The 13,438-nt window shown below is 47.2% G+C and overlaps 1 protein-coding gene across 3 annotated transcripts in view; it reads left to right on the top strand.

Moving 5' to 3' along the window:
• The window catches only part of IRF2 (interferon regulatory factor 2), an 86,171-nt gene that overhangs the window by 41,367 nt on the left and 31,366 nt on the right, over positions 1-13,438 (top strand). For all 3 annotated transcript variants that reach the window (XM_039253836.1, XM_039253838.1, XM_039253837.1), the window contains exons 2-4: positions 2,207-2,302; positions 11,352-11,451; positions 13,130-13,306. In XM_039253836.1, the coding sequence (XP_039109767.1) occupies positions 2,216-2,302; positions 11,352-11,451; positions 13,130-13,306 (364 nt within the window). In that variant the 5' untranslated portion in view covers positions 2,207-2,215. The remainder of the gene's footprint in view (positions 1-2,206; positions 2,303-11,351; positions 11,452-13,129; positions 13,307-13,438) is intronic.

Raw genomic sequence — 13,438 nt, forward strand, 5'->3', positions numbered from 1 at the left:
ATCTGCATCAGTCTCCAGTTTCGCCTTCAGTCTTGGGATGATGGCCCCCATCCCTGGCATGGTTTTCTAGGCCCTGCAGGGCCAGCCCGTCTCCGGCACCCTCTCTCCTGACTGTTTCCTAGTATCATTCTGTACACAGGACCTGTCACGTGGTGTGGAAATGCCTTCCTACCTGTCTCTTGTTCAGCTGGGAGTTCGTAGGTGCTAGAGGATGTCTTACCTTTTCTGGTTCTCCATAAACATCTCTGACTGGGTGGATGATTGAAAATGAGTGGAAATGAATGAAATTGAGAACCATGAAGAACAGCTGTTTTGGGAGCTCCTTTGGGCCTGCCCCTGAGGTTCCTGTTACTTATCTCAAAGAGTGGCCCAGAGCCTCCACGGGTGCGGACCGGGGGCCACTCTGCAATGGCAGCCCAGGCTGGTGGACCTTCAGAGCTGGCCTGCATCTTGTTTGAACGTCTCCTGGGTGGGAGCAGCATTCGGGCTTTGTAGGAATAGAAAAAGACCTATGCGAGGTGGAATTCCTACTCTCAGAGAGCCTCCGGTTTGGTTAGGGAGAGAGGGGTACGCAGCAGGAAAGCTTAGAGCTAAGGTAAGAGTTGGATAAGAACAAAGACAATGTAGAATAGCTGTCCTAAAGCAGCGTTTGATTCTCAAATGAGCAGCGTAAGATCGGTGAGTATTGGGGGAGTCCAGGAGGGGAGGGATTTCTTCAGGTTGGAGGGGTCTGCGGAGGCCCGTGGAGGAGGGGGGCAGAAGGGGGCGGAGGATGGGTAAGGATGGACCAGGCCAGGGAAGGAGGAGCGGAGAGCGCGGTGTGTTGAGAGAGCAGAGCCCGAGGCATCTGCAACCATTGAGTGCATCTGAACCGGGAGAGATGTGCAAGGGAAACGCAGGTTCTAGAATGTAACCAGGCCCTAGAGGCCAAGGACGTGGCCCCACGTGGTTCACGCAGTGATGCTGGCACTCTGGCATGAGCTGGGGGAGGCACAGAGGAGAGAAGTCCTCAGCAGGCTGCAAGCGAGTGTAACTGAAACTGTGCTCATCTCCATGCAAACTCGTCTCAGTGGAATTTTCAGAGCTCATTTGTGGAGGAGGAAATGAATAAAAGAAGGAAGGTACAGCAAAGGGTTGAAGAGAGGATGATGTCACACTGCCCGTGAAGTTTTGTAGAGTGGGGGCTTGAGTCGGCTTCCTCTTTTTGCTTTTGAATCCCACCTTAAATTTAGATTTATGTGCAAATAGGATGAAGATGAGTGACAGGCAGTACTTTGTTAGCGATGCCCCTCTGTGGATGAGGGAAGAAAGACTTTCCAGAAAGGTGTCTGGGAGGAGGGGAGAGAAGCATTCTATGGGCTGGAGAAGAACCTCGTTGAGACCATGCAGCTGTTTTCAGAGGGAAGGAAAGCAAAAGGAAAGGAAGGGTGATCGATCTCAGGGCAGGGGTGGGGCGGGGGGGGGAGGGACCAGTAAAGGAAGGCCCTTGAGGGAGCAAGAGAATGCATTAACGGGAGCGCAGAACAGAAGCCAGAGCAAGATGGTGCTGTGCTCTGGAAGTAGGTAGGACATGTCTGAAGGGAAGAGCTCGTTGGTGAAAGACCTCAGAGTCAAGTGAACTGATTCTTAAAATCGGTAGTTCAAAGCATTTTGGTAACCCAGATACCCAGAAGCGATGAATTGGTTCTAAGAGCTCGTACCCACAGCTGTTTTGCTCTGTCCACCGTGGGCCCTTAGAAGGATAATGCCCGACGGCATTGGTAAAATACTGGTCCGCCCAATACCAGCCTGTCAATACATGGACTGTGTCTGCTATAAACACAGCCAGGTTGGGGCAGGGGGCTTAAGACCTCGCATCAGGCCAGGCCAAACAGGGGCGTCTGGGCCTTTGAGCCCACAGAATTTCTACCAGCCCAGACCTCCTACATCCATGGAACCCTCTCAGCTGAGAGCAGGCTTGGCTCAAACCACTGACCCACTGAGACATCTCCTCAGGACTAAGCGTGCCCAGGAAGGGCAGGTGGGCTCGAATGCAGAACCCGTCAGTACCTGCTCTAGCCCTCCAGGCCCCGTGTACACATCAGCGCTGTGGTTTGGGGGAAGAGAAGGGGACGGTGGAGGAGGGTCAGGCCGGGGTGTAGAACTTTCTAGTGCAGACATGACAGGCAGTGGCAGAATCGCCTAATACTGTGTTTCTCTTCTGCAGAAGGGTACCATGCCCGTGGAAAGGATGCGGATGCGCCCGTGGCTCGAGGAACAGATAAATTCAAATACAATACCAGGGCTGAAGTGGCTTAACAAGGTAAGTGTGCTGGGTGCTTGTGTGTTTGTGTGAGAGAGAGACAGAGAGAGAAGGAGGGTGGATCCTTACATGCATGTAGACCGCCAAAAAGTAAAATTGCATTCTTTGTGTTCAAAATCTTATGCCTATTAATTATAAAACCAACCCATCCTAAATGATCTCTGTTTTTCTTTAATGGTTCTTACCCTCTTCTTCTCTGAATTTTTCTCCTGCTCCTCCTGGTTTTCTAGGATCAGAGGATGTGGAGATTCTTGGGTTTTATATTGGGAATGGAGCATCTTGGCTTTCTTCTCAGTATTCTCTATAGAGAAAATTTTCGGCTTTGTCTTAAAAAATATTTTAAAAAACAGTTTATTTATTTATTGTTTGAGAGACAGAGACAGCATGAGTGGGAGAGGGGCAGGGAGAGACAGTCCCAAGCAGGCTCTGCACTAGCAGATGTGGGGCCTGATCCTTGGAAGCGGCAAGATCACGACCTGAGCTGAAACCAAGAGTCAGACACTTAGCCAGCTGAGCCACCCAGGTGCCCCTGTCTTCTCTTTTTATTGTGAAACACTGTGTGCCTACTTGTCCTAAAAAAGTAGTCTGTCATTTACAACCCCTCCACATATGTACACATACATACACACGTATACATAAATAACTCCCTTACTTTATCAACCTCAAACTCTCAGTCTAATTGATCCTATCTGTTAGGAGTAAATCAGGAAGAGAGTGGATGTCAAAATAAAGAACACTTGAAAATATATAGTTATCAGCTAGAAAAGCATCTAACATATCACCCCGTCTTTAAGAAGGCCCAAGGGAGAAGTTTCTCTCCCACTACTAGGAATATCTCAGTTCTTCTGAGTAAACTTCCTTTTCCACTTCTGCCTCCCCACTTATTTTAATCTTAAGGGCCCGATGAATAATTCAGCTGGTCAGGCTTTATCTTTGTATCGCGTGCTTGAGTGCTTAGGGCCTGACGTGGCCCACTTCTAACAAGTATGCCGGATACTACAGCATCATTGTGTTTAATAAGATCACTCCTGGCTTCATCTTTGGTTTTCAGACATCTCTCGAGCTTTATTTCTTTTTTCTCATCCACTTTTTTTTTCACTCATTTTAAATGTATTGTTTCTTGAGTGCATCGGTTTCGGTGGGTCCTTTCTGAAACAAGGGTGGGATATGAAGTAAATAGAAATAACTTAAGTAAACCATATGCCCACTTCATGAGAGCTGTCGTATTATCTTAAGATCTCATGGCAAATAAAACAGTTTTCTAGGCATGCTGGATCTCTGCTGTTTTAGATTTGTATCCCAGAGGGGTTTTGTAAGTAGCCTGCTCCAAAGAGACAAAGAAATCAATCAGGTTGGGCCCTGGTGTCCTTGGTCAGCAGGCGCACAGGTGGAATTCTAAGGAGAGGGGAGGCTGTTATCGAGGAGAGCTGAAGAAACATGGGGTACTCCATAATGATGATAATAATAGTAAAAACAGCTACTCCTTGAAGCAAGATACATGCATTAGCTCGTGTGATCCCCACAGTGGGGTGGGTACTATTATGTTTTCCATTTTACAGACCAGGAAGCCAAGGCACAGAGTCATTAAGTAGGGTTATAGTTTAAAAAAATTTTTTTAATGTTTATTCATCTGAGAGAGAGAGAGAGAAAGTGAGAGTGAGAGTGTTGGAGGGGCAGAGAGAGAGATACACAGAATCCAAAGCAGACTCCAGGCTCTGAGCTGTCAGCACAGAGCCCGATGCAGAGCTCGAACTCTCCACCCTGAGATCATGACCTGAGCCCAAGTTGGAGGCTTAACCAACTGAGTCACCCAGGAGCCCCAGTAGGATATTTTAAAGAACGAGATAACATTGCCTATATCCATCAATCAGAGTATGAAATTAAAACAGAAGTTCCTGATTTCTGGAGAGAAGTAACTTTTTTTTTCTTTGTACAAAAATACATCCACCAGTTTTGGCTGGCTTGATGTAGTGGCAAATTTAACATGTCATCGCGTCCCCTGTAGGGGTAGGCACTCGATAGGGTGCAGTGAACTGTTCTTTGAGTAGGGCTGAATTGTGCCCCCTCCCCTCAACCCTGCAAACCATATATCCACCTCTACCCCCCTCCCCCAACCTGTGAATGCGCCCTTGCCGGTAAAAAGGGTCTTTGGGAAAAGTTAAGGATCTCAAGATGAGATGCTCCTGGATCGTCTAGCTGGGCCAAAGTGATGACAAGTGTCCATATAAGAGGCAGAAAAGAGAAGATCCAGGCAGAGCAGAAGACAGAGCGACGACAGAGGCAGCGATTAGAGAGATGGATCCACTTAGGCGAGGAGCACCTGACCCCACCGGAAGCTGACGGTGGAGGGAGGATTGTCCTTACAGCCTCTGAAGGAGGTGGAGCCCTCCTGACTTCCGGGTTTCCGGCCTCCAGAACGGTGCTGGGCGGTACGCCGCCCCGGCCCTGGGAAACGAATCCGCCCCCCTGGGCTTGCTTCCTGCCGGGACTCTTCCAGCGAGACACCTTCTCTTCCGTCTACTTCGTCCGTCTGTGGTTTTCTGAGAGAGGACCGCGCCGGGAATGGATGCTTTTCTGTGCGGCGAACACCCCGCCCCTGTCAGGTGGCCTCCCGCCGAGCTCCACGCGGCTGGCTCTTGGCTTGTTGACTTCTCGTCCCTGGCGGCGCGGGAAGGGAGACCCCTCGGCCACCTCCTCGTCTGTCCCCGCTGCCGCCCCTCCGCCCGAGCCGCCGTGGCTGCCCCGGTGAGGCCTGTCAGGCGCCGGGAGCCGCCGTGGCCGCCGCGGGGAGGCCTCCCGGGCGCTGGAGGCCGCGTGCGCCCAGGGGCGCGTCAGTCAGGCCGCCCCCCCCCCCCCCGGACTGGGCAGTGTCGCAAGGTTGTCTGTGCTCAGGCAGGGCTGTCACCGTCACAGTGCACCTCGGATGGCCTGAGGACGTCTTCTCTCCGTACCTCCCCCCCCGGGCATCTTTTTATAGGTTTCTGCTAACTTAGGCTTTGGCATTCATCTGCCCACGTAAACCTCGGAGACCTTGCTCTTAATTCCTTCTCCCTGATGAGCACTCTGCCCGAAATCCCCGCTGGTGTTCCGTGGTTTGAGGTCATCGTCAAATGTCTTCTCCCACTTATGACTGGTGGTGACTCTTCGAAAACGGCCGTCTTCGGTCAGGCCGCCCTGAACGCGCCGGATCTCGTCTGATCTCGCAAGCTAAGCAGGGTCGGGCCTGGTTAGTACCTGGATGGGAGAAAACGGCCCAGTCCCCGGCCTCTGTTACTCACTGGTGCCTTAGCTGCGTTGTTCAGAGTGTGTTGGCGCGGATGGGGGCTACTCGGTGCTGGAAGGCCCTGGAGGGCAGGCAGGGAGGCCTCGGTTCTTACTGCCCGCTGCGGGGTGCTGGGCCGCCTGCCTGGCGCCTTGGAGCCAGTAGGTGGATGTGGTCCCGTGAGTAAGTGGGAGAATGATATGTACTCAAGGAGAAGCAGCTTTGGTGACTGTTTAGGTTGTTAAGATAATTAGACTTAAGAACATCGGCTTGGCAGGGGTGCTGCGGTGGCTCAGTCGGTTGAGGATCCGACTTCGCTCAGGTCATGATCTTGATGTTCGCGGTTTCAAGCCGTGCATGGGGCTGTGTGCCGACAGCTCCGAGCCTGGAGCCTCCTTGGGATTCTGTGTCTCCCTCTCTCTGCCCCTTCCCTGCTCATGCTCTGTCTTTCAAAAGTAAAAGTAAAAAAAATAAAGAAATAAAAGATCATTGGCTTGACAGTTGTCCTTCTCTCAAGTAGAGAGTCCGTCAAACCCAGTACATTCTTTTTTTTTTTTTTTTAAATGTTTTATTTATTTCTAGGAGAGAGAGAGAGAGACAGCGTGAGCAGGGGAGGGTCAGAGAGAGAGGGAGTGACAGACTCTGAAACAGGCTCCAGGCTCCGAGCCGGCAGTCAGCACAGAGCCCGACGCGGGGCTCGAACCCACGAACCGCGAGATCATGACCTGAGCGAAAGTCGGACGCTTAACCGACAAAGCCACCCAGGCGCCCCAAACCCAGTACATTCTTAGTAAGAGACAAATAGGTGGCTGATTAATGCCTTAACTTTGTTTCCGTCTCCTGTTCTCAGTACATTTTGAGGAGAACGGTGGTGGCATGTGTCCTTTGCACTCTGCAGAAGGAGCAGTGAGGAAGTTTGGCGGAAGCAGCATTATCAGTAGCTCATGAAAGAGGCCTTGGATTGGCCCGTTGCTTTTTGTAAATTTTTGCAGAAAGAGAAGGGGGAGGGAGAGGGGCAGAGGGAAAGAGAATCTTAAGTAGGCTTCACACTGAGCATGGAGCCCCATGGAGGGCTCGATCCGACGACCCTGGGATCATGACCTGAGCTGAAATTAAGAGGCGGACACTCAATTGACCGAGCCACCCACGCATGCCAGTGCCCATTACTTTTTATTAGGAGTATTTGTGCGCACACACACAGTAGGTTTAAAGAGTATAATGACTAGAGAGGAGTGTAGCAAAGTCCCATGTAGTGTTAAAATTCACATCTAGATTTAACTGTTACTAATATTTTTTAAACAATGTTTTATTCATTTTTGAGTGAGCAAGCACAAGCAGGGAAGGGGCAAAGAGAGAGAGGGAGTTATAGGATCAAAGCAGGCGCCACACTGACAGCAGGCTGACAGCTACCTGACATGGGGCTCGAACTCACGAAGTGCAAGATCATGACCTGAGCCGAAGTCGGGTGCTCAACCAGCTGAGCCACCCAGGCGCCCCAGTTATTAACATTTTAAAAACTTGTGCGTGTATAGCATTTGAAAGCGACTCCCTGAGAGTGTACATCTATAAGACTTAAAACCGTTTTCTATATATTCACAGTACTATTATCAATTGTATAACCATAAATTAATCATAAGTAATCATGCACATCATCATGCATGATGCATAATATCATCACTGCACCGTCCATATCGGAAATGCCTGACTATTCCCAAAATGTGCTTGTACAGTTGATTTGTTCAGTCAGAATCCAGAGAAGGCACACAGGTTGTGTTTGGTTGTTCTGATTTGAAGTGTCTCCTGATTGTCATGTTTATGAACAGTAGCTCCTCTTTTTTCCCCTTCTTGCCATTGACTTGTGGAAGAGACCAGGTCAGTTCTGGATTGGTTCAAGTGCTTGCTTGTGGTTTCTCTGGGCCATTTCTCGAGGAAAGAAGGAGGCAGCCATATCCAGGTTCGTTTCCTTTGTAGCTCTGATTGGTTCCCACTCTGGTTCTTCTTCTCATTTCGTGTGGGACATCTGCCTGGACCCCGGGGCCCCAGCCACTCCCCAAGTGTACAGTGTCACTAGGTGGTTTCAGACCTTATCCTGTCATTCACGAGCTGGCTTGTGCTAACATAAATGTGAGGTCATCTCAGAACAAGGTAAGGAGTCCAAACAAAAATAGCAGAGCAAATTGGATTATCCTATAGATAGTGGAGGAGAGAAGAGGCAGAGGAAGTTAAACGAATGAGTTTCCATTTGGGGCCAAGAGATGTTTGTTCTGCATTAATCAAGATAATCTTAAATGTTCTTCTCAATCCAAGCAGTGCTTCTCCCTCCTGCCCTCAGGCAGGCAGAGTCCTCTCACTGTATAAACAGGGGTAGAGCCTGGAACATTCTGTCCTTCCATAGATGGTAGGCACATCCTATGTGGATGGGACACTTCAGGGCTTCTCATAGGAAATACTGATGTCCCAGGGTTTACAGAGACACAGAGCAATGCCATTACCATCCCATAGGACATAATGATCTATGACCAGAATGTTTACTGGTCAAAATCTCTTCCAATTAAAAAAAAATTTTTTTAATGTTTTTATTTTTGAGAGAGAGAGAGAGAGAGAGAACAAGCAGTGGAGGGGCATAGAGAGAGGGACACAGAGAAGCCGCAGGCACCAGGCTCTGAGCTGTCCGCACAGAATCCTAGACGGGGCTCGAACTCATGAGCCACAAGATCATGACCTGAGCCAAAGTCGGGTGCTCAACCGATTCAGCCACCAGGCAGCCCCAGAATCTCTTCCAGTTTTAAAATGAGTCTCCCCGTCTTTACCTTTTAACATAGTCTTAAAAAAACATATATGTGATATATTTATTAGTTGTTTATTTTTTGCAACATGAAAAAGTAGTTAAAAGTTAACATGTAGTTTTTTGGGGATACCTGGGTGGCTTCCTTGGTTAAGTGTCCAACTCTTGATCTCAGCTCAGGTCATGATCTCATGGTTTGTGAGATCAAGCCCCTCATTGGGCCCTGTGTTGACAGTGTAGAGCCTGCTTGGGATTCTCTCTCCCTTTCTCTCTGCCCCTCCCCTACTCATGCTCTATCTCAAAATAAATAAATACACTTTAAAAAAAGTTACATGTATTTGCAGAATTTTGATCACCCCGAGAGGAAAACACTGTGCCCATTAAGCAGTCACTTTCCATGGCAAGGCATTGCAAATCTTTCCCTTGTGCAAGGCATCTACTAGTCTGGTTTCTGCCTCTTTGAATTTGCCTTTTCTGTACCTTCCTATAAATGGAACCATTCAATATGTGGCCTTTTGTGGAAGGCTTCTTTCACTGAGCGAAATGTTCAAAGTTCATTCATGTTTGTAGCTTGTGTCAATAGTGCTTTCCTTTTTGTGGCTGAATAATATTCCATTTAATGCATATACAACATTTTCTTTATCCATTCAGCAATTGATGGACATTTGGCTATTGTGAGTAGCACTGTTATGAACATTCATGTGTAAATATTTGTTTCAACATCTGTTTGTGATTTGTTGAGTGAAATTCCTGGGTCATGTGGGTACTCTGTGTTTAACTTTTTGCAGACTAGCTGTTTCTACACCATTTGACATTCCCACCAGCAGTGTGTGAGGGTTCATTTCTCCATGTCCTTACCAATAACTTATTACTTTTTTTTTTTTTAATCTAGCCATCCTGGGTTAGGAAATGGTATCTCATTGTTTTGATTTGCATTGGCCTAATGATTGGTGATGCCGGGTGTCCTCATGTTCTTATTGGCCATGTTATTTATCTGCTTTCAACAAAGGTCCATTCAGACTCTTTGCATATTAAAGAGGATCCAGGAATCTGTGGTGGATAATTGCTAGGTTTAGTCATTATGTTTGTTGTTACATGATTTGGGCATAGTTTCTGTAGGACTAGGTTTGGTAGGGTGAGTGTGTGTGTGTGTGTGTGTGTGTGTGTGTGTGTGTGTGTATGTGTGTGTGTGAGTGTATGTGTGTGTGTGCATGTGCGCGCCTGCCCCCACGCACACAAATGCTTGAGAAGATCTATATACCAGAATCCTTTGTGCTTAATGAGCTAGATTTCAGCTTGGGTGACTGACCTCCAGAACTCCTTTGACCTACAGAAAGGTCCAACAGCTAATTCTTTGAAGGGCCTAGGTCTTGAAGCATAAGCCTTTAGATTCTGGTTGCTCTTTTGAGGAGAAGCTTTTTCACAGAAGTAATTTTTTTTTTTCATTTCCATGTGAACATCAAAAATGACATTAAAATGATTTTGCCCTCTGATTTTCATCTACATTAAAAAAATAAAATTTCAACGAGCCCTTTGCTCATCCCTGCCGTTTGGAGATGGCTAACCTGAAACCACGCAGTCTCGGTCGATGATACAGAAGGAACAAGGAGAAGTTTATGAAAAGTCTCTGGCTTTCAGTTCTTTTTAATTTTAACAGTTTTGGGGAAACTCTCAAATGTTCTGAAATATTTTTAGTTCAGGCTTTGTGATCGGCTCTATAGAGAGGCACTGAGTCCCTTTTTGGGTCAGTTGGGACCCTTTCTGTCTTTCACTGTGTGAAACCAAGGTGGTGGAAAATCCCTACAGACATCGTCTTCCCTTCCCCAGTGTATTTTGCAGGGGTCCCCATTCCTAGAAACTACCAGAACTACCTTGAGGGCTTCAAAAAATACAGTTTTTCCTGGGCTTAGATTCCACAGAATCCAAGACAACAGATGTGGCATAGGATTGTCTGGGAGACGGTGTGTGGTTGATTAAGTGATTGAACATGGGATCACCTGACATGGTTTTGAATTCAGACACTACGATTATTTCCTTGGCTATAGAATTTAATTCTGTTTCTCGGTTTCCTCAGCTGTGAAACAGAAATAATAACATACGTGGAGCTCCGTAGGTTCTTGCAGAAAACAAAACTGAGACCATGTGACCATGTGGACAGTCAGATGTAAAGTGTCACGGGAACTCAGTAATTGCTGGTCCTGTCCGGAGAGCTGATTGAACATGTTGCACATGAGCATGACTTTGTTTCCAAAGTGCTGGCTTCTAATCTTTTGCTTGCCAGGGTTGATTCCAGCTACTTTGAGTTACCTCTTGGGCTGTAAGAGAGATGGAGAGGGTCTACTGTAGGAATTGCACCAAGACACTTCTCCAGGAAAGTAGTATCATCTCTGGACACTCAGTACATCTTCGTTTGCCCGTCTTGCTCTTCCATGCAGGGCAGGAGATGCTTAGGGGTTAGGACATTAGACCACATCTTCAATTTCTGTTGGCTACACAAGTAGATTGAGGTATTTGGTCTCTGGGCCACTGACCTCAGATAACCCTGATTTCCCTTTTAGCAGCACAAATGGGTATCATTCTGGAGAGTTGCCTAATTTTTAATTTACCTAAGGCAACCAGACTTCCTCTTTAGCAAACGATGGAAATCAGTGGTAATAATAAGCATTAAAAGTTGCAGTCAGTGGCTGGTTATCTATAGTCCTTTAAGGAAAAATGACGCGGGTAACAGGATGCATTGACACATCCCCAAATCATCACCTTTGACCTTGGAATAACATTCATATGCTGCCAGGCTCCACGCAACTCTGAATCTTTCAGGAATGGGCTGTCAAGATTTGGGGTCCAGAGGGGAGGTGGGTTTGGTTCATGATGGATTTCACCGTATCAGCAAACCCAGTGACACTCCGTAGAGAATCTTAACTGGTTGGGGCTTACAAACCTCCCTCCCGCAAAGGTGGCCTGAACCCCGTGGCTGCAGTTATTTTTTTGCTTTTGTTTTCCAGGAAAAGAAGATTTTCCAGATCCCTTGGATGCACGCGGCTAGACATGGGTGGGATGTGGAAAAAGATGCGCCACTCTTTAGAAACTGGGCCATCCATACAGGTATCAAAATGCCCTGCACTGTTTCTAGAGGCAGATGCCGTTGTTGGTGTGCTTACATGTCTTCTGTTTCTTAGACTGAGGTGTAAATTGCCAAATAAAATTGTAAGGTATTTAAAGTGTACAATGTGATGATCTGATGTAAGCACTGTGAAAGGATTTCCCCCTATCAAATCGATGAACACTTCTGTCACCTGTCACATTTACCTTTTATTGTTTTTGTTTTTAGTGAGAACAGTGACATTTTACTCTCTTAGCAAATTTCGATTATACAGTTAATACACTGTTCACCATCGTTTTGTGTTTTTTTCTCACTACACACGTATGGCGTACGGCCTCGTGAGGATAGCTCTGAAAAACTGGTGACGTGTCCCCAGGCACGTCCAGGACACATGGGGTACACACTTCATCATTCAGAAGTGATGCTATGCCCATGCTAGAGAAACTTAGTCCTTAAGTTTCCTGTACTTAATGTGGGATTCTGATTGTGTGCCCCAGGTGTGTGCCAGGGGAATATAGAACTCGTTTGTTCTGGAATGGTAAGCTTGGGTTGGATTTATCTCTCCAAATGGTAGTCAAGAATATATTTATTTATTAAAGGTCAGTTATTTATTTTGAGAGAGAAAGAGAGAGCGAGGGAAGGGCAGAGAGAGAGAGGGAGAGAGAATCCCAAGCAGATTCCACGCTGTCAACGCAGAGCCCGACACGGGGCTCAGTCCCATGAACTGTGAGATCATGGCCTGAGCCGACATCAAGAGTTGGACGCTTTATAACAAAATTTAAGTAGGGAGCTATTTACAGGAATAGGCTTTCTGATTAATATTTGAGTCAGATGACAAAGAGACACTCCAGTTATCAGGGTTTGTTGGCCTCCTGGCCTTCCAGCCTTCTCTGTTACTTACCTAGATTCTCCTTTCTTCTTCTGTTATGAAGTTTTTCTCAAGCTGTTTGGTAGAGCCAGAGTGACCAGTTTGTCAGTTTGCCCGGAAGTGTCCAGGTTTTAAAACAAAAATTCTCACATCCCAGGAATTTAGTCTTAGCCCCAGGCAAACCAGGACAGTTGGCCACTGTAAGTATAGCCTTGAATTAAAAGGCCTCTCTGCACTACCTAGCCAGCATTCCTTATACTTCCAGACATTTTTACTTATATTTTCCCCCTCTTTTTCTTCTTTTTTTTTAAATAAATTTTTTTCCTACTTATTTTTGAGAGACAGAGAGAGAGAATGTGTGTGTGAACAGGGGACGGGCAGAGAGAGAGGGAGACACAGAATCTGAGGCAGGCTCCAGGCTCTGAGCTGTCAGTACAGAACCCGATGTGGGGCTTGAACTCACGAACTGTGAGATCATGCCCTGAGCTGAAGGTGGATGCCCAACCAGTTGAGCCACCCAGGTTCCCCTTCCTCTCTCTTTCTTTTTTTTTTTTTTTTTTTTTTATTTTTAGGAGGGAGAGAGAGAGAGAGACAGAGAGAGCGAGCAGGGGAGGGTCAGAGAGAGAGGGAGTCACAGACTGAAACAGGCTCCAGGCTCTGAGCTGGCAGTCAGCACAGAGCCCGACGCGGGGCTCGAACCCACGAACCGCGAGATCATGACCTAAGCGAAAGTCGGACGCTTAACCGACTAAGCCACCCAGGCGCCCCTCCTCTCTCTTTCTTAACCTTCATTCTTTTGGCTCTTTTGTTAGGAAAGCATCAACCAGGAGTAGATAAACCTGATCCAAAAACATGGAAGGCGAATTTCCGATGTGCGATGAACTCCTTGCCTGACATTGAAGAAGTCAAGGATAAAAGTATAAAAAAAGGAAACAATGCCTTCAGGGTATACCGGATGTTGCCGTTATCTGAACGACCTTCTAAGAAAGGTAGATAAAGAAATTTACTGATGAAAACCACGATCCCCGTATATACATTGTAGTACCTTTGTGGTTTCTGTATTTCCACGCCTGTAGTCACTCGAGAGAGGGAACACTCGTTCACACTGTAGATGATGGTCC

The sequence above is a fragment of the Hyaena hyaena genome, unplaced genomic scaffold (genome assembly GCF_003009895.1).
Source record: "Hyaena hyaena isolate Hyena2069 unplaced genomic scaffold, ASM300989v1 scaffold_467, whole genome shotgun sequence".
In the NCBI taxonomy this organism is placed as follows: domain Eukaryota; kingdom Metazoa; phylum Chordata; class Mammalia; order Carnivora; family Hyaenidae; genus Hyaena; species Hyaena hyaena.